This window comes from Podarcis melisellensis (genome assembly GCF_964234715.1).
Source record: "Podarcis melisellensis genome assembly, chromosome: 2".
Classification (NCBI taxonomy): Eukaryota; Metazoa; Chordata; class Lepidosauria; order Squamata; family Lacertidae; genus Podarcis; species Podarcis melisellensis.
The window spans coordinates 85,161,501-85,189,232 of NC_138529.1; the positions used below are offsets into that span (position 1 = coordinate 85,161,501).

Consider the following 27,732-nt stretch of genomic DNA (forward strand, 5'->3'; position numbering starts at 1 on the left):
ATTGCTGTATTGATAGACCAAGACATAAACTTGAGAAAATCCACAGTTCCCATCCAAGGATCTCAGACTGCCCTTTGTCCATGTGGCTTCCTTCCTCTGCCTCAATGAGTGTGTGTCCTCCATGCAAAAAGACCAAACATCTCCAGAGAATCAAGGCAAGTAGAAGACAGTTCTCTAAACTTGTCATAGCATAAAATAGGGTCATATGTTCTCCCTCTGGCATCCTCTACCTTGACTTAGATGCACAAAAAGGTGAAAGAAAGCATCTGAAGAATTGGACCCTGCCTATCTCTGCCAGGTGTTAATCCAAGGTTGAAGGAATGCTTCTCATTTCAGAGCTCTGCTGTGAGGTATAGAAACAGCAGTTCCACAAGAAAATGCCTTCTGTATTCAGAAGGGCACCTTTAGATCCAACCCTTTATTTTCATGTAACTGGTGTGAAGACTCATAAAACTGAGAGGCTTTTTCATCATTTTTTGTAGATTCTTTAATTTATGGAACAACCAAAGAAAAATATTTGGGCAAAGACAGACTATTCAAGCATGTAAAGGTATTAATCATCCTGTTTAATATTTTCTTTCTTGTTAATGATGTTTAAATTCTATTGATTTAAACAGAAGCATTGATCATAACTAACTCCAGCTGAAAACAGTAAACATAAAGATACTTAATATTGGCCAAACTATATCACTAATTTACAGGGATGATTTTGGGTGTGTGCTTTCTAAAGGCTATCTTACTAACTTACTACATTAATATCCCAGTACTGATGTGAAGTATAGGTTTCACACCAAATGTAGCATGAGTTCTCAGCTATCTTTCTCTAGAGATCAAAAGTATAAAACAAGAACAAGACAAACACCTAAAACAGGCATAGGCAAACTCAGCCCTCCAGTTGTTTTGGGACTACAACTCCCATCATCCCTGACCACTGGTCCTGTTAGCTAGGTAGGGATGATGGGAGTTGTAGTCCTAAAACATCTGGAGGGCCGAGTTTGCCTATGCCTGACTTAAAACAAAAGCAGGCCTACAGCTCTCTGCTAGCTTCAGACTCTCCTTTCACATTCTCTCCTAGACAGAACAACCAGGAGGTGATTCTTAAAAGATACAGCCACACAAATTTATTGAGATTTTGGTACTTCACAGCAGAGGTTGATTGAAAATTACATTTGTCTTAATTTTTCACTTGCCCACTTTACTGTAATCTCCAAAATGTTTAAAGTTTTTTTCTTTCTTTCTCTGCTGTATCATTCTTAAGCTCAGTAACAAAACCACAGCATGGGGCAAAACATAAATTAGAGCTTACTATGCACAGGACACGGGTGGCACTGTGGGTTAAACCACAGAGCCTAGGGCTTGCCAATCAGAAGGTCGGCGGTTCAAATCCCTGCAACAGGGTGAGCTCCTGTTGCTCGGTCCCTGCTTCTACCAACCTAGCAGTTCGAAAGCACATCAAAGTGCAAGTAGATAAATAGGCACCACTCTGGTGGGAAGGCAAATGGTGTTTCCGTGCGCTGCTCTGGTTCACCAAAAGTGGCTTAGTCATGCTGGCCACATGACCCAGAAGCTGTACACCTGCTCCCTAGGCCAATAAAGCGAGATGAGCGCTGCAACCCCAGAGCCATCCGCGACTGGACCTAATGGTCAGGGGTCCTTTTGGACCTAATGGTCAGGGGTCACCTTTATGCAATGAAATGGTAGTTTCAGTGATATGGAAGGATGGGTCACTGTGCAATGCACAATGAGAGGAGAGATTTTTCCCTCCCCACTCACTTCATTGTGCACTGAACAGTGATCTAATGAACATTGTATCCTCCACATGATTGTAACATGCAATCAGTATGATTTTGGTTTTTCATGTCCATTCTTAGTTTGATACATGGAAGTTGCCTTTGGAGACGACTGAAGTTAAGGAAACAGTGAAGGTCTCTGAGGTATATTTCAGCTCAATCCTGGGTAGAGAGAGATGTGGCCCGAGAGATGTGGCCCGATTGTTCAGGCATGCCAGTTGAACATTGCATCCACTTCCAGCATTAGCATCCCTTCTATGCCTGTATCAGATGACTTCTAAAGCATTGGTCTTGGCCCTAAAGTTGGCATTGGTGCAAGACTCATGAATGCTGCCATCTACAGTGGCACACTGTGGCCATAGCCGCATCTCTGTGGCAGGGCTGCGTTCCTGCCCTGAGGATACAAGGTGTGTCCCATCAATGTTTACCTCAAAGTGAGACTGTGCTGCTTTCTGCTGGTGGGGCTCATTTCCCAGGTGCTGGTTGTGCCTGTGATAGTGCTGCTGTTGCCATGGAAGAGCTTCATTAGATTGGGGTAAGGTGAGATGCTTAACAGAAAGAAGCAGACACTACATTCGCAGTGTTTGAATATAAGGCAGTGGTGACCAGACTCGGCCCTCCAGCTTTTTTGGGACTACAGTTCCCATCATCCCTGACCACCGGTCCTGTCAGCTAGGGGTGATGGGAGTTGTAGTCCAAAAACAGCTGGAGGGCCAAGTTTGGCCACCACCGATATATGGGGTTTCTAACTGGGACAACCAGTTATATCATGTTTCTGATAAGATTAGGTATTCAAATTATGTGAAGTTATGAAATATGGTGCGTAATTTTTCAAAATCTGTGTGCTTAGGAACCCAAGAAGCTCATGCCCAAGAAGCTCCTGAAAATAGAAAGGTTGAGTCTCAAAATGATGAGGACACCCAAACATGCAAAAAATAGTTTGCTTGCAAAGGTACTTTTTGTTATTCTAACAAACGAAAACATTATCTGGATATTTATAATTTTAACTGGTTGTTGGGGTGGAGGTGAAAGAATGTTTGTTGTCATTTACATAGTAACTTTGCATGAGAGACACTTTTTCCCCCTCCCAAAGAGAACACTTCTAATAATATGGCTTGGGTATACTAAGATACCTTTTACACATTAATTTTTTTCTTGGATAGTGGCAGCCGTTCTACCTGGCTGCAGAAGACACACAGGTGAGGCAGCTTATCCACTCCATTGAGTAGATTGGGATAAGCTGCTATTTGATCTTCCTCCTCTGGAGTTGTCTCCTTGGCGACTGTTCCAACTGGCAAGGAGAAAGCTTTGGAACCCAAATTGGCTTCTTTTTATTTCTCTTTCCATACCTCCCCACTTTTTTTTTCATCCTGTCTTTTAAATTGTACATTTGAACACAGGGCATTATAATTATTTTAAAAAGAAATAATAAGGTCCATATTATTGGGGAATGAAGGAAGCTTCAGCAAAAATGAGATCTAGCTAATTTTCTTCAAGAAACGAGTATGCCCCAAAATACAGCACTTCTACATCAGACAGCTTGCTGCTAGAACGTGGGGCATGGTTGGTTCAGCGCTGGGTGAAGTGAGGAAGGGAAAATGCAAGCCAATAACTTAATTTCAGTGGTGTTGGTACTTCTCACTGTGCACCTGGGATAGTTATGGGCATGCTTGCGAACTGCAAATGACCCTTCACATTGCATCCAAGCCTCTGGCCACAGGAGTAACAACACCAATGCTTGATAAAGGTGGACTGTAAGTGACCATTCCCATGCTTTTGTTCAAACTACTGGAGTTACAAGTGCAGTGGAACCACAATTCTCTTTCTTAGCAAAGTGGATTTGCAAGTCCTGGTTATAAGTTAATGTGGTGTTGTTGTTGTTTAGTCATTTAGTTATGTCCGACTCTTTGTGACCCCATGGACCAGAGCACACCAGGCACTCCTGTCTTCCACTGCCTCCTGCAGTTTGGTCAAACTCATGCTGGTAGCTTCGAGAACACTGTCCAACCATCTCGTCCTCTGCCGTCCCCTTCTCCTTGTGCCCTCCATCTTTCCCAACATCAGGGTCTTTTCCAGGGAGTCTTCTCTTCTCGTGAGGTGGCCAGAGTATTGGAGCCTCAGCTTCACGATCTGTCCTTTCAGTGATCACTCAGGGCTGATTTCCTTAAGATTGGATAGGTTTGATCTTCTTGCAGTCCATGGGACTCTCAAGAGTCTCCTCCAGCACCATAATTCAAAAGCATCAATTCTTCGGCGATCAGTCTTCTTTATGGTCCAACTCTCACTTCCATACATCACTACTGGGAAAACCATAGCTTTAACTATACGGACCTTTGTTGGCAAGGTGATGTCTCTGCTTTTTAAGATGCTGTCTAGGTTTGGCATTGCTTTCCTCCCAAGAAGTGTATTTTAATTTCGTGACTACTGTCACCATCTGCAATGATCATGGAGCCCAATAAAGTAAAATCTATCACTGCCTCCATTTCTTCCCCTTCTATTTGCCAGGAGGTGATGGGACCAGTGACCATGATCTTTGTTTTTTTGATGTTGAGGTGTAGTTGGTGTCGAAATGAAAGCAAACCATGGATGGATGGGAGGGAGGGAGGGAGGGAGTGGGAGGGTGGGAGTGCCCAAGAATAAGCTTTTTCCAGCATCTCAACCATGGTGCACCCATGATTGTCTGTATGGCTTGTCCTGCAAAATGCTTGATGCAGAAAAATGACTTTCCCTTTCTTTTGCCCTCTAGAGTGCTATGAGATCTAGAGACCACACATATGCCTCATGCGCCCAATCAGCTATTTCTGTTGGTAAGATCATATGTAGGGAAGGCAGGAATAAAAATGAAGAAGTAATATTTCACAGTACATTTGGGGAAAACATTGTTTTAAAAACATAAGTTGAAATTCACCATTATACTAATTCGATTGTTCTGTCAGCACAAGCATTTTTGCTTACCACCCCCTTCTCCCCACCCTGTGTGCTTTTTCTGGGCATTGTCTCAACCCCCAGAGTGAACTTGGGGGAGATATGGGGCATGCAGAAGAAGGAGAGGAGGGGAAAGCCCCATTGCACTAACTGGAGTCCTCTCCTGACTTCTGCTAGTACAAAGGGTTAGTTGAATCCATTCCAAAGTAATGCTTTTTGTTTTGTTTTGTTCCATGGTACTTTTAATCCTTAGAGATGAATGAAGACTGTATTTAATTGATATTTTTATTATTATTTATTGAATTTATATACCACCCTATACCTGGAGGTCTGTTTCTGAACTTTTTAATGCCTTTTGTTTTTAAAAAATTGCAATTATCTGTTGAGTTTATGGGAATACTCGATTCTGTTGGGAATCTTGTGTAAACTAGTTCTCATACATTTCCATTTCAGATTCAGTGGGTAGGAACCAGGCTAACTGAGCAGTCCTAACATGTCAATAGTGGGGGAGATACCACCATCTTATTAAAATTACAATTGCCTTCCTTTTGTTGGTTATTCTACCAGTTGCAACAATTGGTGATCACCTAAGTCCCTAAGAAGAAGCCTTACACTGTACAGTTACCATAAATAACCAGAAGATGGAGCATAGGCTACACTGTTTGGGAAATGTGAAAGTTGTGGATGCAGTTACTTGTTGAACACTGTAGAGCAGTGGTTCCCAAACCATTTCCCCCATGGACCGCTTGAAAATTGCTGAGGGTCTTAGGAGACCACTTAATGACTTTTCTGATTTGTCACACCAACTGCATTGCATTGTGCTAGATGCTGTATGATGTTAAACTATAGTCTTATTGCTTCTTTCATTTCTTATATTGTATTTTATTGTATTGCAATTTGCATTTTGTAAAATTCAAACTGTAATGCAATATAAGAAAGAAAAGAAGCAATAAAAATACAACTAAAAACAATATGCCTATTTAATGCAAGACACTCTGTGGTCCATCTGGATGAAGCTGACGGACCATGGGTGGTCCAGGGACCACAGTTTGGTTACTCCTGCTGTAGAATGACATGGTCATCCTCTTGCCAAAGAGAAGCATAGTGATATGCCTGGTGAATTGTGGCTAAAAGCCACGCAAAGAAATACTCTGTATTTTCTTTAATAGTAAGCACCATGACTCTAAATTTACTGAAGGCCAAGTTTAGCACTTACATAGCTGTATGAATTCATGAGTAATTCTATTCATAAAACCTCACAGTGGTATGTAATGTAATGTTTCAAAATGCTAAGAAGGAGATATATGAAGGATATATAGTATTTAAAAAATGGCAGGTAGCCATCTTGTTTCATTAAAAAATAATAATCAAAAGTAACAGTAGAACCTCCAACTACCATTAGAACCAACTAAAAAGTTAATGACGAATTGAAATGGGTGGGCTGCAATTTCATCAGCATCTTTCATCAGTCTGGATCACGTATAGGCAAACTCAGCCCTTCAGATGTTTTGGGACTACAGCTCTCATCATCACTGACCACTGGTCCTGTTAGCTAGGGATGATGGGAGTTGTAGTCCCAAAACATCTGGAGGGCCGAGTTTGCCTATGCCTGGTCTGGATATTAGAAACAGTTGGCATGGGGTCAGAAAAGACTCTTCTTATTTTATCTGTAAGCCATCAAGAGAAAAGGTGGGGTATATAGATTGCTATACTGTATTTTTTGTAATATTTTTTTAAATGGAATGGAGGAGACATTCTGTTTTTCCAAACAGTGTGTGTGTGTGTGTGTGTGTGTGTGTGTGTGTGTACACCATTATTGGTACCTAGTGGTGGCATGAAAGCCTTTGTCAGCAGTTAATTTGGTTCTGTTCCAAGTAGTGCTAAAGGCAGACCCAGATAACTGCTCACATTTATATTTTCAGAGAGAGCAGTTGCATGTGCTTGTAGCCATTGATGCAACCTGAACTGTTTTTGGGTTTGCTGCTCCTTGGGTCACAGAACCATTTCCCCAGAACTACGTTTTCATCAATTTTTAGAAGCTTATAGTGATACATTGATCATGATAGTAAGAACGTGGAACTTCACGGACGTGAATATCACCTCTGCTCTAATCAAGGCTGCTGCCAGTCATGCAGTGAAATCCTTAGCATGTCTAATCAGAAATAAGATATATTGAGTTCAGTAGAACTAACTCCCAGATATGTGTGTATAGCAGATTTGGGTATTTGGGACTACAGCCCCATCATCCATGACCATTAGCCATGCTGCCTGGGGCTGATGGGAGTTGGAATCCAAAATATCTGGAGGGCACCAAGTTAGGGAAGACAGCTAGTGTATAGGATTCCTGCCTTGAAAAGGATTCTGTGGAAGTTTCAGCAGCACTTGCTACAGATTTACAAATCTCTGTCACTTATGACAACTTGGGTAGGAGTTTTACTCTGGAGCAGGGTAAATTAAATTAAAGAGTATATTTATTCAATTTGTGCAGAGGGCCAATACACCAAAATGTTCAGGGGTATATACCGTAATCATGTACATATGGATTAAATACAAAAGCAGGTAAGAGATGACTATAGTTAATCCCTTTTGTAGTTAGTGCTGTCTCTAAGACCTTGAAGTTTTAACCATATAAAGGCTTTCTAATTAAGTAAGCAAATACCTATCAATATTTATTATTCATAGTTTCAGGCACAGCTTCTCTATATTAATCCAGTCAAAGGCAGCAGAAAGAATGAGAGAAAGAACAGGAAGAAGAACTGTGGCTCTTGTCTAGGAATTCTTGGATCCACTGGAGAACGCCTTTTAATTGGGTTGGATCCTCAATGAGTCTTCCTCCACCACCTCAGTGAGGGAATCAGAATGAGAAAAACAGAAAAAGCATAGACTCTAGCTTCCATGGTTATTAGTATCAGCAGGCTGGCCCAACATTCTTAAGCAGCCACTAAGCTGAAATCCAAAATATTAAAATGGTTAACTGCTTATCCTGGATGGAATAGCTCTGATACTTCCTTAAGCAGAAAAAAAAATGTCTCTTTTGAAAAGGGGCAGCAGGGAGGGCAGGAGTTTCTCTTTGGATCACTGTCCAATCAGCACCCATCAGGGCCAAGTTCAACACTGAAAGCCTGTCTATGATTTTACCAAAATCCCCACCATTGTATGGGTACTGACCGTTGTTTCTTTTGAAATTAGAATTCGCTCCATATGTTAAGAGTGGGTCCAAAATTCACCATCTTAAGATTCCTTATAGGATTAAAAGTCTGGCCAGAAGAGTTTAATACTTCAAAGCCACAGGTGCACCATTAAACAGGGAGTGATTGTTTGGTGAGAACAGTTTGTTGACAAATGGCAAACACCTCCCGTGCTCTCATTGAAGATAACAAGGATAACTTTAGCAAAAAGAAAAGATTAGTCATTGGCTTGAAATTCACATCCCATGCCCTCTAAGGTTAAAAACAATTAAAACTGTTTACATGGGATGGTTGCTTCCTCTGAAAGCAATCTTGGGGTCCAGGTTACAAGTGGCTGTTGGTCCAAATTTTGTCTCAATGGACTTTTCCATCACAGTACACTCCCCTCCACCCAGTGACGCTGCTACTGCTATTGTGATGTAATGTAAAGCTCATTATAAAAAATGGGTTTCCCTCCACCAGTTTGACAACATCATACTCAGGCAAAGCAAATGAAGGGCAAAAGAAACTAAGTAAGGTTTTTAATTCCTATACTATTTTAAAAATTATAATTGCTATCTCAAACATTTTCTGAAGGTTGAAAATTTGTGTAGAATTCTGACAGGCTAATGTTTTCACAGTATCAAATATTCTGAAACTCTGTAATTGAAGGAAGCACCGCGGAGAATATTTTGTTCTTTGTGCTTGATATGATATGAAAGTAGAATGGCTGTATAATAATATAATATAATATAATATAATATAATATAATATAATATAATATAATATAATATAATATAATATAATATAATATAATATAATATAATTAATACAATACAATATAATATATGTAATAATATTTACAATACTATACAAGATGAACTATTGATCTCATCTGTTGAATAAAGGCAATGGCTTTAATCAAACTCATTAAATGTTTTTTCTTTCCGGAATGAGCTTATACATAGTGCTGTCAGCATGTGACTCATAGGTGAACCTCTTTTACCAGTTAAGGTTGCTTCTTCTCCTTTGCCAGTAGAGTGTCTTTTGAGTTAAATTCCGCTCAGCTGATCCTCTGGCTATTGGGGGGAAAGTTCCAATCCATTAGACTATTAATGCAACATAAAGTATTCATGAGTGCATTCGTAATGAGGTGAACTGAAGTGATTTGGGACAGACTCACATTTCCAAACCACATCATTAACAAGGCTTGGTTCACACACAATGCTAAGCCATGGTTGTTTAAAGTATGGTTTATATAGGAATGTCTGAACCCAGCCTAGCAGACTTGTCCTTGTTTGTTTTCTGACCTTCAGCAGCAGTGAAAAGCCCTACTTTCATATGGAAACAGGGTTTCATTTGTGTATAACAGGCAAGAAAAATTAGACTGCAGAGCAGGATATTTAGGTAATATTAATTAATGGCTAAAGATGTACCACATATGCTTGATTTGGTTCCTGATTTTCTCTCTCTCTTTGTACCAGGACAAAAACAATTCCCTGCCCTTGGGACTGAGGTATGGCATACTGTATTTGTATTCAGAATACTGGGATTGATTATATGTTTTAAAATTTATTGCCAGGATGTTATGCTTTGAAAGATTGCTGTTATGCTTTGGAATTTTGAAAACTACTTGAAACAGCAAAACTGAAAAGATCTCTCCTCCACTTATACCATACACTTGTTCTCGTTTTGGTAGTTTCGTCATTGGTAGTCTTGCCTCCTGTCAAGAACCAAACTGTCCTCACCCAGGCAAATGTGTTAGGATCATTATTTTAAAATTTACAACCTCTGTTTTATCTCTTGTTTTTGTCTGTTTTAGGGTTTGGTACTTGCTGACAAAAGGTATGTGTGATGAAAGTATGATTAAAACATGTATTTTTTCACATGTAAGGAACAAGATTTTGTTGCTCATTTCATTATCATTTGTATACTTCCTTTCTACATCGCTGTGCTCAAGGTGGTTTGCTCATGCCTTGTGGCGGGCAGCAACACTTTATTTCATCTGCTACAGCAATCAACCAGTGGTGTAGCTCACTAGCAACAGGTAACCCATCCTGTTTCTCCCTTTCCACTTGCCACCACCCACTGGCCACCTCCCCCCAAGGCAAGGGGTGAATAATTACAACTGCACTGCGATGGTCTTCTTGGGAGCAGCCGTCTCCCAAGAAATTCCAAGATTTCTCTTTGGCAACCTCAGCTAGTCTCCCCTCTAGGTCTTTCTCTTTTTTTAAAAAAATCCTTCCAGCTCTTTGAGGCATTTTAACCACTGGTTACATACCCCATGGTCCAAGTAACACTGGTGTGAGGACCACCACCCCTAGAGTGTGCCCGTAAACCAGGCACAGAGAAACAGAGAGTAAGCATGATCAGGATTAAACACTTAATCAGAATATTTATCCTGTACTAAACACACTATCACAGCAGAAATTACTCTCAGTGGTCTCCTCTAGTGCTGGTGGCTTCTGGAGTTGGTTGCAGGATGAGGGATCAAGACTGGAATGTAGAGACCATTTTTGTGGCCTTTTGTGCCCAGGTAGCTTTGAGTTACAGGTCACTAAGCCCAGCCCAGGATGGGCATGCACTAAGGAAAGAGAGCTTAAAGTTGAGAGATAAGGCTGCCAAGGCATTAACTACCGATGGAGCTCCCCATCTCCCTGTGAAACAACAAATCTTTCCTTGGGGGGTGGTTGATGGAGAAACATGGACTGTCCACCACCAGGTAATGGACATTGAGACAGGTGAGCCAACACATATGTGGTCCTTATTTCTTTGGGTGATGTGTAGCCGGAGTAAAATATTTCTTTAGGATTTAAAATATTTATAAATGTTGCAGGGGAAAAATGTAATTAGAGCAGTTTATGCTATAGAGCATAACCTGAGCCAGATGTCAGAAATATTCCTCTCTTCTCATTATAACCAGATATACTGTATATATCATATATTATACATAGATAGATAGATAGATAGATAGATAGATAGATAGATAGATAGATAGATAGATAGATAGATAGTGTTTTACAGAGAATTGTACATGCTGAAAAAGTATTGTAAAAACAATCAGAAGCCAGTGCTGCTATTTAAATTTTGTTTGATGAATCAACAAGTGTTGTGGAGGAAAGCTGGATATATTTTTCATCATTTGCTTGAAGCTATTCTCTTCCTTTTTGATCCTTCAGTGAATTTTAAACCAGTTTGCTTGAACAATGAATGATAAGGGCCTGGGGGTTTGCATTTCTGCTACAAACATCCAGAGAATTCTTTTAATCATGCATGCAGTGGTGCTTTCTGTGGTCATTTCTCAGCTGCCGTAGCCCTTGCTTTCATCCTGTGAGCTTTTGAAACTGCTTCTAAAGTTCAGGGTAGGATGAGGATGTGAATAATGATTCTGTTTGAATCCCACCATTTACTATATAGAACCACATCTTCAGTCCTTGTGGTTCAGCTCAGGTGAACAGGGTGCTCCGAGACCCATCTAAAATAGAGTTCAGTAAAGTAGAAAAATCTATCACATAATGTATCCAAAATATAGAAGCATAGAAGCCGTTTAAACTTTACTAAATTCCAAAGTACAAAAAATAAATGTGACGGAGATGTTTTTTGTTTTTAATTTGAAGCCTGTCCAGTGACAAAGCTGTAGTTAAATGTTCATTGGGGGGGGGGGGAGGATTTGGGACTCTCTAGTGCAGGCATGCATGTGACAATATGTATCTTAGAGCACAGGTTCAAAATGCAAAGTGTATTTCGCAGCTTCTCCTGATCTACATTTTCTAGATAAAATATTATAAAGAAAAGAAAGTCTTTGGGGTGTCTGGGGGTGGGATCAGAATCAATTCTTTCCATGAGAGAGTAACACACACACACACACACACACACACACACACACACACACACTTGTAGAGTTAAAGCTATCATTCCTTTTTCGTCTACTTAAAAATGTATAATGGAGTGCTGTGAACTCTAATACACAGATTCCTAGAAGTCTAATTCATTGCCAGCTCTATGCCAAGGAGAATGGGCACTGGAATTTGTTGCTGCTTGGGTTATAGCCATGGCCGCAGGGTGAGAGCTAGAGCTGTTGAGACATGGCTACCTATGGGGTTTCTCCATATGTCTTCCTCAAATTTTTTGCTTCCTTATTTATTTATTTCATGAAATGTATACACCACTTGTCAGAGCTGCCCAAGGTCCCAGCTCACAGAGGACCAACGCCAGTTCTTGTTATATACAAAAGTCTTTATTAAGGTTCAGTTTCGATTCCAAAGCCGCGGCGCGCAGCTCTACGTCTCAACCCTAGACCGCTGAAGCTCCGTCTGAATCTCCTCCCCCCAGACACCATTTCAAGACCCTAGCCTTGCTCCACCTCCTCCTTTGCTCCTTTCTCCTCTGGGTCCTTCTGCCCGCTGGGGTGTTGCCCTTTCTGGACTCTTCTGATGCTGATGCTGACGAGTCCCCGGATTCTTCCCCCTGCCTCCGGCGTGCTTTAGGACCTGGCTCCCAGTCTGTGCTCCCGGCTATCCCGCGCGCCTGTGCATTTGAACTTGGCGCGCGCTCCCAGCTGGTAACCTTTCTCCTGACCGTTACACTGCTCCTTTCACTGCTTCCTCCTTCGGGAGGGCTAACTGGATCTGACTTCCCCTCTATTCCCTCACTCAGCGACAGGGGCGTGGTCAGCCCTGACTCATCTTCTCTTTCCCCTGGAGTGGAAACCGGTCCTGACACCTGGGACTCTTCCCCCCCGCTACGCTCTGGTGGGGAAACTGGTCCCGATCTCCAGCTGCTGCTTTGGGAGTCACCACTGGTTCCTTGCTCCTGGTGCCTCCCTCCTGGGAACCCCCTTGCTCTGGCTATGGGTGCCCCCTTCTGTGAATCTTCCAACTCACTGGACAGACTCATGGAATCTCTTGCCCCACTGTCTTCCTCACCTACACTGCCCTCGGATTGTTCCCCTTCGCTCTCCGCTTCCTCCTTCCCCTGTGCCTCCACTCCTGAACCCCTGACACCACTTGATTCTAAAAAAAGAAAGAAAATTAAAGCCGTTTACAAGATTTAAAAAAAAAATCAAGAAAAAATTACAACCATAGTTTAAAACATACAAAGGCAAAATACTAAAACAGATTAAAATTACCTCAGCGTTCCATACATCTGGGTAGGCTTGTCGAAACAAGAATGTTTTAGCAGACGCAGAATTTTTTTGCAGTGAAGGTGCCTGCTGGATATCAATAGGCAGTAACTTCCAAGTGTAGGTACTGGCATACTTAACATTCAAGTTCTTACAAATGCGATACAGGTATTATGTAGCGCTGGTTAGTAGTGCAGATTCTGCCGATTGAAGTGGTCGAGTGGGCACCTGTGGGGTAAGGTGAGCTGGTAGATAAACTGGTCCCAAACCGGTCATTAAAGAAATCTCCAGCCATTTTATTTGTGAAAAGGAAGCTTTACAATCACTTCTTTAGCCAGTGTAACTGACAAGCACCAAGGCACTTGTTTTTAAATTTTGTAAAAATTTAATGTTTTATTATTACTTCTGAATACAATTACACAAATCCAAACCTACTCAGTGCTCTGCATTTTGGTTATTGATGTTCTGCATGGATCTTGTCCCCTGCTTTCTATCCTGTTTTTCAAGACTGCAATACTTATTTCAGGGGAAGTTTCGCAGTTAGCATCATGTTAGTGGTTATCACAGTAGGCTCAGTCATAGGTCCTTGCCACATCTGGTAGAGTCTCAGCAGAAATAGTCAGGCAGGAGTAACGACAGAACTTTCAAGTTCAGGTTAAACAGGTTAGGACCTTGGATAGCTCCCAGAGACTAGACCATGCTTGTCAACATAGAGCCAACTGTGAGGCAGACATACCTCTTATGCTGTAGACCCCACCTTCTAGAGCAGGCTTCCTCAACCTTGAGACTACACTTCCCATCATCCCTGACTACTGGTCCTGCTAGCTAGGGATTATGGGAGTTGTAGGCCAAAAACATCTGGAGGGCCGAGGTTGAGGAAGCCTGTTCTAGAGGGAAAATGCTGCCTGTACTCATTGTCTGATTTTGCATTCATCAGCTTCTACAAAGCTGAGAAGAGGGTGATGTGGCTTGGAGCTTTTCCTCAGAGCCTGAAGATGGTGGTTGCATCATCCGGTCAGTAGGGCACAAATTTACAACCGAGAAAATGATGCTTTAGAAAATAAAAAGTTTAAAATAGGATCAAGAAGATGTGTAGTATACTTGGTATCAATGATGGCTATTGTCAGCATTTTCATTTCTCTCCCGTTGCTGGATGTGGTCTGAGGTCTTGAGATATACGCTGATGGAGGTTTTGGAAGTGATCCCAGAGATGGGGAAAGCACTTCAGGAGTCTGTTATATACATAACGACTGTATGTTTGATTGTGTACGGCTGTGTTAGGTAATTCATCAATGGTTACCATGAAAAGGCAGAGGATGTCAGCATTTTCATTCTCTCCCGTTGCTGGATGTGTGATTATTACATCACATGCCTGTGTTTACATTCCATGCTTGGAAAGTGTGAGAACGGAAGCCAGTCCTATCTTTTCCGTTGTATTGTACTTTTGTATTTTCTCTCTCTCTCTCTTGGAGAAGATGTGAGAGTACGCCATGGTTGCTTTGTCCTGTATATATTGCTTAATAAATATAACTTAGATGTCACACCTCATCGCCTCAGCTTCCAGTTTTACTCTGCTGTATGAGTGTGCACATATTTTCAGATATGTGTCGCTGCTGTATACTGGGACGGAAGAGTTATGAACGTCCCGGGCTGCGCTCCACAAGGAAGATGCCTGGAGAGGTTTGTCTCAGTTCAGGGGCTGTGTAGTGCCCACCCCTGGAGCTTCCGACAGCTATAAGGGTTTAGGCAGTCTGTAAACTAGATCCAAGTTTTCCAAGGACCTTGAACCTGTCTTGGCTGTAAATGGGCAGCCAGCCAGTGCAGACGTGACACCATTGCTAAGACATGTTTCCAGCCCTGTCAGACCCCACTCTTTAGCAGCTGCATTCTGCACCAGTTGAATCTTCTGAACCAGGCCCAAGGGCAGCCCCACATAAAGCAAATTGCAGTAATCCAGCCTCAAGGTTACAAACACAGAGACTACAATGGTCAGGCTACCTCTGTCCAGGCATGGCCATAGCTGGTGAACCAGATGGAACTAAGAAAAGGTACTCCTACATATTATATTCAATCAATTTTGCTTAATAAACAATTGCGTCATAAATCAGTTTCCGCATGATGTTAGTTAGTTTGTTCTTACATAAAGCATCAATGCATTAAAACGTGACTTAAATTTGATTTATAAATCTTTTTATTTCATAGGCCCCATCCAAGAAAGAAGACTGTCCCGCAGGAAAATGAAAGTTATGAGACCTCTTATGAAAGAGATATTATAAGGTACAGAGTTTTAAAAATTAATTTGTATTTAAATGTTAATAATCTGCCTGTCTGTCGCTAGGGATGCTCTGTGTGACTCATGCTAAACCATAAAATACTATGGGATGTATTCAGCTGGCTTTTACTCGGAGTAAATAAATTGAAATTAAAGGGTCTACTCTGAGGAAAAGTAAATTGAATACAACACAGTATTAATAAAATACTAATTAGGGACTAACCCTAAGCCTTCAATGAGCTATTGGGTGCTGCCAACCTCCCTCTCTGACAGCAGAGTGAACACAAAAAGGGGACATCCCAGAAATGTGTCAGGGGTGTCTTTGATCCAGTGGACTCAACATCCCTTCTTCCCAGTGGCCCTCATGAAAGGTCAAAACTCTGTGTAAGCCCTGGAGCTGGCTTAGTTATTAAACTTCCCATTAGTGCCAGTCAAAGTGAGGGAAATGGAGTAGCCTTAGAAAGTTCTGGTTCCTCTGTTGTGGAATCTCATATACCAAAAGCACCTTAAGATCGCTCTGTTAAAACAACAACAAAATCAAATTCAATGGAAACTAATGCAGCAGCATATCAATACCCACAGCCAAATGCCTGATGAAATGGTTCAAAACTTTAATTACTTAGTTAGCACTGATTGTATATAGCATAGCTCCTTGGGAAGGAATTCAAATGTTACCGTCTTAGTTTTGTTCACTGTGCTCTCCTTAATCGTTTCCATCAACACACCATCTGCCCAACAAAAGTAATTTCAGCCATCCAGGAACAGCTTGACGGGCATGCAGGGTTCTTGCTGCCTTGCATGCAGAAATTAAGGTGACAAGTCGAGCTGAGGGAGATGGATTTTGGCATGCCTCCAAGTCTCAGATTTTTATGTATGTTTTGCATCATTTGCATTCAATTTCCCCTTAGTCTTAGGGAGCCTTTTATGTGCATTTTACATATTTTATTTAGAATTCCCCTTAAGAAGGTGGGAAGTTTAAATAAAATCCCCCCTGGGAGGAAATTGAAAGAGAGAGAGTGAGAGAGAATATGTAGAATTCCCACTGAAAGTGACGGCACATCATCAAGTCTGATGATTCCCAGTGGGACTTGCGGCATTGATTTCAGTATGTGTGGCAGCAGGAGCTCAGTGCAATAGGCAGTTGAAATTACTTCTTTGACCAGCAGTCCTCAAATCACCTGGTATGGAAAACTGGAGAGAACTCTGCCCTGATCTCACACTGGTCCAGGCAGATAAGATCATGTGTGTCCACTTGGGAGACACAACTCATTGGATTCCTCCCCCAGCCCTAATTCAAACAAAACTCGCAGCAGCATATAACTTTGCACTTTCTTTAGGGTGGTGGCCTGGAGGAGGAAGCAAAATGAACGAATTCGCCAAGCAGAAGAGCGGCGTCTGATGCAAGAACATGCGAGAAGGTCATGTTCCCGGAACCACTGTTTCACACCTAGCAACTCCCTGCAGTGTAAGGAGGTTGATTTCATTAACACATTGTTATTAAATGTAGAACGTGGGGGGCAGGGGGTTGCCATTAGAAATGACCTGTGTCTAAGGCTTTGCTCAGTCGGTAGATCACACGGCTCTTAATCTCAGGGTTTGAGCCCCATGTTGGGCAAAAATGAGTCCTGCACTTCAGGGGGTTGGACTAGATGATCCTCGGGATCCTTTTCCAACGCCATGAATCTATTATTCACAGCATTGTAAGGGGTCCCATCCAACTCTATGGTTCTTCCGTCAGGTGTCAGACTAAAGCAGAAACCATGACTAAACAGAACTGTTTTCTTGAATGTGCTCTTTACATTGGGCAGGCATTTGAGGCCACTGATTGAGGTCTTAACCATCTTTAACACTGAGATCCCCAGCAATTGCACAGTCATGTAGTGAGATCTGCAATTTACTGTGTTTGAGATAGGATTTGGACCAGAGAAACTGAAGAGACAGAAAAGTTAAAGCATCCCTCTTTCCCTACGCTCCTTCACTTTGAGTTCTGTCTTTCCAAAGAGTCTTTTGTTTGGGGTTTTTTTTGGGGGGGGGATAAAACAACATTAGGGCTTGTTACACATATATTTGCATAGAATGTGGAATTAGCCTCTCATTGCTCTAAGGAATTTCAACATGCATGCTAAAATTAGTTCCTCAGATTGGCTCTGAGGGAAAACTGTAGTTCTGCTTTAAGTCGCCATTGGCTCAGCATATGTACACTATGACACACATTTTATTTCATGATCTCTCTGAACTTCCTTTAAAGCTCCAATAATGTGGGGTTTACAGTAGGCATCACTGTTGCCAGAGGCATACCCAGGGGTTGAATAGGTTGCCCCCCGCCAAGGGAGCAGGCCAAAGGAGGGGCACATAAATTGTGCCGCTGCTTGGCACCCCTTGGGCAGCAATGAGTTTTCATGGGGCAGTGGAGGGCACCAAGCTATCACTACCTTTGCCTCCACAGCAATATATTTCTCCGCTGCCCCTGGTTTGCCCCCTCTTTCCTCCCAAGGATCCATCAGTGCCACCTCTTAACAGAATGTCTTTCCTTATGCTTAACACTTGTCCTTCCATAGCGACCCACTCACTCAGAAGGAGCACACTGCTTCCTGTAGAAATGCTAAATTTTAAAAGTCGCTGAGTGCCTGGAACTAAGAATCACAGTAATGGTTTTCAAAGCAACCCATCAGAGCAGGCTTGTATGTGCGTGTGTGGTTCATTTTTGGTGCGATCTCGTTTGTTTCTTGACATGCATGTACAGTCATGCCTCATGTTACGTCCGTTCATGCTACGTTCTTTCAGGTTATGTCCCGCAGCGACCCGGAAGTACCGGAAAGGGTTACTTCCGGGTTTCGCCACTCGCGCATGTGCAGACATGCAAAATGACCGCATGCACATGCGCAGAAGCAGTGAATCGCAACCTGCGCATGCGCAGACGCACTGCTGCGGGTTGTGCTCTTTTCATGTTGCAAACGGGCCTCTGGAACGGATCCCGTTCGCAACCAGAGGTACCAATGTATGTACAACAACCCCACATTCATTTAAACAAAATGAAATGTTTCTGATCTTGTTGGACATTCCAAAAGAGTTTTCAAAAATCTGCTGAGAAGAGTCACTCAAAAACTGCTTGTTGTTTATTTTGTCCATATTTCCAGTACAGAAGAGGATAAACTTACTTTTGAGGGCCATCCTATTAGTACCATGAATGTACTGTGGAACATGTGTAGCCCCTCACAAGAGTCAGCAGAACTCTCAGCCCCCACCCCTGGTGAAAGCCCCCTACACACCTCCCTGACCCTATGCTGCCATCTGCCTTGCACTGCATTCAGGCCATTCCTCCCTCCCTACATGCCCATTCTCCTCCAGGACTCCTCATCCAGCTCTACTCCTGCTTTTTCTTGGAATAGCCTGCATCCTGGGGACTCCTCCCTTGGACAGAAAGACCCGACCACAATGCTGAGGCACCCAGCAGCACCATGGGGAACTGGTGGGAGAATGGGAGCTCTGCTGGCGCCATGTGGAGCAGCTTCACATCCGTCACATTTTTACAACAACAAAGAAATTGAGCAGAGCTGCCCTATGAGTGGAGAACAAAGAAAAGGACAAGAAAAAGTTTATTTCTACCCTCTACTTCTCTTTGGTGCTTAAATCTAAACGACATAAAAAGCAAATCGGTTTTAGAAGTTATGATTCATTCATTGCCAGCATGTTTCCAGCTTTGGTTTACTTGATGATGGCTTCTGTTCTAAGTGACAAGGAAGGCTAAGCATGTGGTTTACATCTGAGGCATCTATTTGAGAGGGAACAAATCCCGCCATGTCCGAGGGCCTTCCTTCAATTCTATATAATTATGGCACCAGCAATTTTAAGTCAAGTGCACACCCTTTACATGCCACCGCAGACTGATGACATCAACTGAACAGATCTGATAATTAAAACAAAAGCTTCCCTTTAGTATTTTTCTAGTTATACAATATTCTACCACAAAACAGATGTGCGAGCTGTTTTGCTGGTGAACTATAGCAGTTTTACTTGCATCCTTGCACATGTGAGCAGGCTCAGTAATGTGAACAAGGCATCACAGGTTAGCTGAGTGAAAACTTGATGTATTTTAAACACAGATTGGTGTATTTTAAAATAGGCAAAGTGGTAGATTACTCACCTTTATTGCATGCCTTCAAAACATATCTCAAAATTCCAGAACAATTCATAATTTTTATAAAAACACACATTTCATTCCCTTAGGCCATAATATTTATCACAGGTATCATTTTTTACTTGAAGACAAGCTCTTTTCTTTTTTTTGCTTGAGGACATATTCATTCTTATCCAGAATCTCATATTCTGCAACAACAAAGCCATTTTAAATGTATGCAGTAAGGATTTAACCATGCAAGCATTGCATGCATGTACACTGTTAACACACCAACCTGCTTGGCTACAGATTCATAGCATGCTAACATTTCACACTGGCAATAAGATCCGACTTAAATGAGATTCTAGGTACATGTAATGTTTCACAGGTAAGTTTTTCTTGTGTATCCATTATCCTTTTAAAATTAGGCCCAGAAACAAGGGAAATACTGTGTTGTATTCCATACAGTGTGCCCCATGACTGGTAGCTGCTTTTGTGAAAAAATACCAGTACAGCAATGCCTCACAAACAAAAAGGGCTTCAGTGTGAAAAGAAATGCAGATAATACATGAAAGGGTATGTTTATAAGGCTTGGTATCAGCAGTTTGGTATTTTTCTCCATGGGTATACACAAATGTACATAAAATAGCAGTCTTGAACTCAGTGAGTACAACCCAGAGAAAGTTTACTGAGCTTAGGTCCGATTGAAAATCACTGGAGCAAATTTAACAAATGATGTGGAGCATGTTCATCCTTTTAGAGCTTCTTCTCCTCGTCTTAATTACCTAGATCAAAATCTGCAATCTCCTGAAAACTTCCCTGAAAATTTATTTGCCTGGATGAAGCCTTACAGACAACACCAGGGCCGTCCATACACAGTGATGGAAGAAACAACAATCAATCTCCCTAGAGAATTCCCTTACAGGTAGAGGAAACATTAAAACATCTCTGTGTTTTTTTGTTAGCTTAATTCCTCATAAAATGTCTCACAAACATCTTGCAGTGTTTCATACAAATCAAAGTTCTATTGCCCTGAAGGTAAAGTGATTGAGCACTAGCTACTCTACTGAAATGTTAGTAAAGAGCATCAAATCTAGCAGAGCTACACATCCCACTTCAATTTGCTTTTTTCCAGATTTATCTTCAGGGCTCTGTATTTAAGCTAGGTTTAAATAAACATATGGGGACAACAGGATGGCTATCTTGTCCAGGTCATCCATTTGCAGAGAGGATATTGTGCTGGTATCCTGGCACTGAGACCTAAAGGTGTATTAGACAAAAGATTAAATGCAATTGGTGCACATTTCACTCTTAGCATGTGAAAAAGCTCAGAGGCTGATCCTGTTGATGTTTTCCTGGAGATATGTCCCATTGTCTATTGGGGCTTGTTCCCAGGTCAAGTAAGCATGGGATTGCAGTCCCAGATCAAAACACCTAGGGTTTTTTGTTAATTAACATCTATATTCACAAACTATGCTTCTGTGTCTTTTAAGAATTCTGGCTTGCATTATTTTAGAGATCAGTGTAACCTATTATATTCATAGGTTGGCCTGGGGAACTCCAACCACTCAAGATGTAGACATAAAATTGTATCGTCCCAAGGTGAAGTTCGATAAGGAACGCAAAATAAGCAGCCTGCACGTAGAGAAGAATTTGCAGCCAACTCAATCAATCCCAGCCAGAGGGTATGTTTGGAAGATAATATTTGTTCCTGTGCTAACTAGGTCCTGCCATACTGTTCACCCCTTAGTTCCTTGTGCCCTTCTTCTCAGTCTTACTGATGACAGTAGGCAGCATCACATCTTCATTTCATTTGATTTTCACCATGGTTTTTGTTTCTAATCAACAAAGGTTTGATTGCTTTTTAAGCAAAAAAGAAAAAATGGATTGTGTGATTATGGAAGCAGACTCACAATTCTGCTTCCTTTAGCGAAATGCTGTCACAGAAAATGCATTGGTTTATAGATGCTAGTTTACTAGAGTATATTACATACAGGGATTACACTATTTTTCATTGTCACTAAAATGTGCAGATCTGGAATCTGAACTGGACAGACAGGCAGAATTCACCAGAACATTTTATGGACACTTATTAAAAAAAATCTGGTGACAGAGTTCTGAGAGATCTCTTGGACAAAATTAGTGCAAGGCCAGCATGTTCCAGTGATGTCACTAGGACTGTGTACACATTGTACTTTTGAGGAGGCACATTCTTTAAAGAATTCTGATCACAGTAGCTTACCCCTTGCAGAGATACCAACAACCCATTAAAAAAACTATAATGCCTAGGATTCTTTGCAAGGAAAATTTGCTTCAAATGTGTTTTAAAGCTATACGGTACACTCAGCCTAGAGCATTCCGGAATCCAGATGGGAGTCTTTGTGAAGATGCCTAATTGCAGAGATAGTGCTGGTACAATAATAACCCTATCTCTCCAGTAGAGTTATTTAAGGGAGACAGTGGGGATCTTATCCTCACATTTGTTATACATTCATGCACTTATACCATATTTTTCCGTCAATAAGACACCCCCATGTATAAGACGCCCCCTGTTTTGGGGCACTCCGATTTAAGAAAATGGGGGGGGGAATACTATCCATGTATAAGATGAGCCCAGACTTTGAACATTATTTTAGAGTAAAAAAATCCATAGTCTTATACATGGAAAAGTACTGTATATACATATACATACAATACATAGTGCATATACTGTATATAAGGGTGGACCAAGTGGACTGCAATTGTACTTCAACACAGATCCCATGGGCCACACACTGCCTTCTCGTGGGGCGGGGGGGGGGGGAGCAAGGCCCAAATTTGACACCTCCCAACTATCCCCAAGCTCCCTTCTCAAAGCCGGCTAAGCAAGGCAATGGGCTATGGGAAGGAGGCACAAGGCTCTGGCAGGGTCCTAGAGCCCTCCCGCCTCATTCCCAAAGCCCATTGCCTCACTTACCCAGCTTTGGGAAGGCAGTATGAGGGCTGTGGGGTGAGGCATCAAATGTTGCCAAGGGCCGCCCAAAAAGGCCTCAAGGGCTGCGTGTTGGACTGCTCTGCTATATAATTTAAACATTGCTACATAATTAACAGTTACAATCACCATCATCCCTGGTGCAAAAAGCCTCTGGAAACAGCTGATAATCCAGCATTCCACAGTAAATATTTAGGAGCCCTGAAAAACCACATTTCCCATAATTCCTGGTGCCTACGTTGCTGCCATGTCAATGTTCCTGATTCCAGGGAGCGAGAGGCCTTGCAAAGAGGCCTTTCTGTTACCATGGGCATCACAAGGTAAGGGGTGGACGGAGGAAGCAGCTTCAGTTCTGGGATGCATTGGCACCAGGCAAATGCATTACGAGCCAGACCTGAACTTTCGTGGAGTTTTGTCTCAGCTTGTAATGAGCTGGAAGTGTGGACTCTTCCATTTACCATCATGAGCCCCATAATTCTGCACTTACATGTCATCGCTATTGCTAACAACGGTTCTCAGCATTATGAGACATAGCCTTTGGATATAGTACAGTATGAAAACCATGTATTTTCCCCATCCCTGCTTTTGAAACCAGTTGTTTTTAAGTCCCATTGTCAGCATTCCTTAGTGTTAACTGTTTATCACTTGGTGATCTGTCTTCTTTCTTTCCTTCTCTCACTCCAGGAGATTCATCTTAGTGAATGACCCAGTTGGAGTACCTTCTACTCCTCCTTTGAGCCCACTGGAGAGCAGGTTACTCAGTGCTCGTTTCCCTAAACAGAAAGAAAAGATTCTGAATTCTCTCTTCACAAATGTGCAGGAACCATTCTAAGCTTTGCTTTTATTTTCAGCAGCTTTGTCTTAGTGAATGAGATGCCTTCATCATCTGCTCCTTCTGTGGGCCCATTGCACACAGCTTTCTTCATTCTTTTCTCCCAAACTTGTGGGCACAGTGCTGTCTCGTTTCATATTATTTGAACTGGTCTCCAATATTGGTTAGCCAAGTAATAACACCATATTCCAACCCTCAATTAATTTTGCAGTATGAGTTATTTTTATGATGGGCTGTTTGCTGCTCTTAATTGATTCTTACTTGGATAGTTCATAAATTATTTTCCTCCGCACCAAGCACTATTTAGCAAATAAGTACTAATGGCCAAATAGAAAACATATGAATTACTACTTATATCAATTACTAATGGAGTTAAAAGCCAGAGATCTGATTTGCGCAAATGTCCATAGCCTACGGTTGTGAGAAATTTTGTTTTCCTGATAGAATTAAGTACTACGCTTTCGTTGATGTCAACTTCATTTGGGCTTTGGGTGAAACTTCCAGTCCTTACAAACTACACACAATCTTGTTCTCTTTCTTCCACTCATCTTCATGCAAGAAATAGAATTAGCAAGGGGCAAATAGAATCCTTGCAAGGGGCATTACAGGAAGCACTGTAAGTCTCACCCAAAGCTCAAATGAGTTGCAAGTAGACTTTGAGCAACTATTGGCATGTCTACGACTGTCACCAGCACACCTTTTTGGGCTGTCCATTTGGCAACCTGGTGATCCATTCAAGTGGATGCTCTTTCTCCTTCTTGAAGACAAATTGGTAACTACATGAAGGAACCTTGTTGCTCCTGATAAATTCTGATATGTAACATCATTCAGAATTTATTCATCCATGTCGATACTAATGGAGATGGTTGCCTTATGAAGATTATTCTGACTCAAAAATAGTTTGGAACGTCAGATGTCACACTACTCAAGTCTACCTAATTGGGTTTCCTTCCCTCTGGAATCCTGATTTTGAGGGAGTATTAAGGACCACTGGGTTCTGACTCTTAAGACACCTTAATATATGCTAATTGAAGTGGTGCAAAGATGGTGTAGCTTGCAAGTTTCAGAAAGACTACAGAACTCATATAGTTAAACCAAAGATTAGCTATTGAAGCTACTATATCTAAAAATTGAGGCAGGAGTAAAAGTATAGGTAGCAGTAACAGGACTTAGAAACTAAGGTTTGTCCTAAGCAAGCGTCTTTGCTATTTCCACCAGAGAAAGTCAGTATAATTTTGCTAAATAAAGAAAATGAGATGCATGTTTAAAAAGCTTTGATCAGTATTTGTCTTTTCTGTGCGCAAGATCATGTTGTACGCTAAGCATTTGGCCAGTCTTTGAGCTCTCTTCCAGATACAGTTCAATATGTCTGGTTGCTATATATCCTAGATACTTAAAACACACACACACACACACACACACAGAGAGAGAGAGAGAGAGAGAGAGAGAGAGAGAGAGAGAGAGAAACATTAGGGCTGGCTTTACCCTAAAGCAGCATAAAGTGATAACTTCAGGCCACAGGGTCCAGAAGGGGCACCACTTTTCTGCCCCTATGTATCCTCAATAAAATGAACTTTGTGTTGTTTTTATCTCTCACTTCAAGTGTGCACTGAAAAGCATTTTCCTTGGTTTCTCTTCAGCAACAAACACTCTTCTTATTTCTTCCTAAGCTGGAACATCTTCCAGAAGCCTGGAATCTCTAAGCAGGATTCAGCAGTATGTTTTCAATTATTCTGTGCATATATATATATATAGATATAGTTTTAATATATTTTCCCCTCCTAACATTTAGTTTTTATGGGATCACCACTTACTCTAAAGGCCAAACTAGACATGGCTGAAAATGTATCATTGTACTTAACATGTGGCAACATAAGATGCCCTCCCACTGCAAAAAGTAACCTCAAATGAGCACTTTTCATGAGGTCCATTGCAGTCCCTCCCTATCTGATGTGATTCCCTCCCATCTGCTGTTTGCATTTTTTGAAAGTGAATGTTAAGTGCAACTTCCCAGCTGGCCTTAGGTTTAGGGGAGCTGCATATCTTAAATTTAAATAACTTTTAAAAATTGCTACCGATTTATATTTATTGTGAATTTCCCTATCCGCTTGAACGTAATAACTTGGTTAAGGGGCTAATCTTTTCCCCAGCTGCTGAACCCTATTCTCCCTTTACTATTGCCATTCTCCCTATGCGCTGAGAGCTCTCCATGATCTATGGGGCACATGAAGGAGGTGCTGGATTCAGGGCCGGATTTAGGTTTGATGAGGCCCTAAGCTACTGAAAGTAACGGGGCCCTTTATATGTCCAGCTGTCCTTTGTCAACAACAAAGTGTTGATGTTTTTTGTGTTGAATATATGCTATATGGTAATTTATGGACCTAATAGGTATCTAAAGCCATTTGCACATAACAAAATATGTATTTTATCAAAGTAATTGTTGAACTGAAATACAATTAAGAAGAAGTATATTAATAGTGAAATACTTTAAAACTTTTTTGGGGGGGCCCAAGAGAGTGGGGCCCTAAGCTATAGTTTGTTTAGCTTATACGTAAATCCAGCACTGGCTGAATTAGACCTAACTTTATATTCCCCTATTTTGCAGAGCTGCGTTTTCTTCTCGGGTCATTTTTCAAAACCTTGCATCAGTTCTCAAAACAGCAGCACATTCAGACTTTAAATGCTGTGCTATTTCAAGCACAACTTGAGGCACAGAGGTTATAATTTGCTTTACACACACACACAACCCTCTACACTATCATGACACTGGTTGCATTTAGTTAAAGCTCTGAAGAAAGCACATATGCATTCCTTGTTTTTTAAAAAGCAGCTGGGCAGTGTCCAATATTGCTAGGGAAAACTTTGGCAGTGCTGAATCCGCCTGGACAGTATTGAATCCTCTTTTTTATTTCTCTCGAAATGGCAAGACCTTTGCACAGCCAAAATGTCTTCATAGGTGAAGGCAAGTGCAAAGCAACCTGGAGCAAGAGACTACGACAGCCACCCCCAGCCTGGTACCCTCTAGATGTTCCTGAACTACAACTCCCATCATTTCTGACCATTGGCTGTGCTGGCTTTGGCTGGTGGGAGTTGTAAGGCATTCCAGGCAGGGGCATATTTGCAGAAGAGATGCTAGAAGGAAGCAGAGTGGTTCCTCAAGTCATGTGCTGAGCCATTCCTTGCCTTAAAGCAGGGACGGGGAACCTGTGGCCTGCCAGCTGTTTGACTACAACTTCCACCATCCCTGACCATTGGCCCAGCTGACTGGGGCTGATGAAAACTGGAGTCCAACAAGATCTGGAGGGCTGGAAGTTCCCCCTCCCCGCATTAAAGGAAATGGGAAAACAAGATGCAGAGGGCAGGTTTACATCATGGAAAGCCTTGATTATTTGGGCCAGAAAGTTATGCAGATGGTGTTGGAAATAAGCAATAAAAAGCCTCGCCTCCCCCTTTAAATGTTCTTAAATGTCTACATGCTGGGCGCTTTCCCTGCGTGACTAAAGCAGGAGAATGATATACCACTCCCAATTCATGGAATAACAGCAAGATTATTCTCTCCACTTACCTCCAGTTTTGGAAGCCCTCCTAGGGGTTCTTTTCTTCCATCTATAACCTATTTACTTTTCTTCTCCATCCTGTGAGTGTTCTTAGAAATATTGGCGAACATGATTTCCTTCCCTCTCAGCGGGTCTCTCCCTCTCACTGCCGCCACACACATGCACTCGGTAGCAGCACCTGTGATGGAGCTGAGCTCCCCCCTTAAAAACTGCCATTCTTTGCTGCATCCCTAGATGGGCCAGACTGCAACTTGGTCAATTTCACTGGTGTAGCTGTGGGCCCTGGCCTTGCAGCAGCAGCAGCTCCATCATCCCATCCAGGAAAGCAGCAGTACAGTTGGTATCAGGGAAGATGGCTCTGCCCCATGACACAGGCCTCTACTGCGCACACTTCTGCTGCATCGCTGTCACATGCTACTGTCCAACAAAGCCTAAAATACATTTGGCATGCTGGTCTTGTCAGTAAGTGCCGAAGTCATTGCTACAGATTTTTTTCCCTTTGTTTGCATGCTTGGTCAGTAGTTTAGGAGACAGAAATAGAGAAAAGGGCACTTGGAATTGCTATGTCTGCTCATATCACTAATTCTGTGTGCCCCAAGTTATGTTGACCTAGCCTTGAAACTGCTGGTAATCACAGAGGACTGGGATGTAGTAGTTATGAATAAGAAGACTACTCTTCTGTGGGTTGGTGTCTCGTTTTGAGTCAAAACAGAAGTCATTTAAAACATTTTTAAAGAGCTACAGTTTTTCCACAGAGGTTTATTTTTCTTCTTCTGTTAACAGTCTCCTAACCAAAACCTCTGGCTGGAGCCTAAAGGGGAGGGTTATTTGATCTAATACACTAACCTTCCAAAAATTATGCTACCTGTATCAAGTCTGGCAAAGCACCTGGATGGATGGGTGGGGATAAAATGGTCAGATATATTGAAAGAGAGTACCATTTCATTTTTCTTATATATACCATATATATCACTCCTTT

General features: G+C 41.8%; 1 protein-coding gene across 3 annotated transcripts in view; it reads left to right on the forward strand.

The window, feature by feature from the left end:
- The window catches only part of LOC309363939 (uncharacterized protein), a 79,023-nt gene extending 55,628 nt beyond the window's left edge, over positions 1-23,395 (forward strand). For all 3 annotated transcript variants that reach the window (XM_081900462.1, XM_081900464.1, XM_081900463.1), the window contains 10 exons: positions 483-550; positions 2,641-2,742; positions 4,537-4,597; positions 9,367-9,398; positions 9,705-9,727; positions 15,207-15,281; positions 16,614-16,741; positions 20,183-20,318; positions 20,938-21,078; positions 23,049-23,395. In XM_081900462.1, the coding sequence (XP_081756588.1) occupies positions 483-550; positions 2,641-2,742; positions 4,537-4,597; positions 9,367-9,398; positions 9,705-9,727; positions 15,207-15,281; positions 16,614-16,741; positions 20,183-20,318; positions 20,938-21,078; positions 23,049-23,196 (914 nt within the window). In that variant the 3' untranslated portion in view covers positions 23,197-23,395. The remainder of the gene's footprint in view (positions 1-482; positions 551-2,640; positions 2,743-4,536; positions 4,598-9,366; positions 9,399-9,704; positions 9,728-15,206; positions 15,282-16,613; positions 16,742-20,182; positions 20,319-20,937; positions 21,079-23,048) is intronic.
- The last annotated feature ends 4,337 nt before the right edge of the window (positions 23,396-27,732 follow it).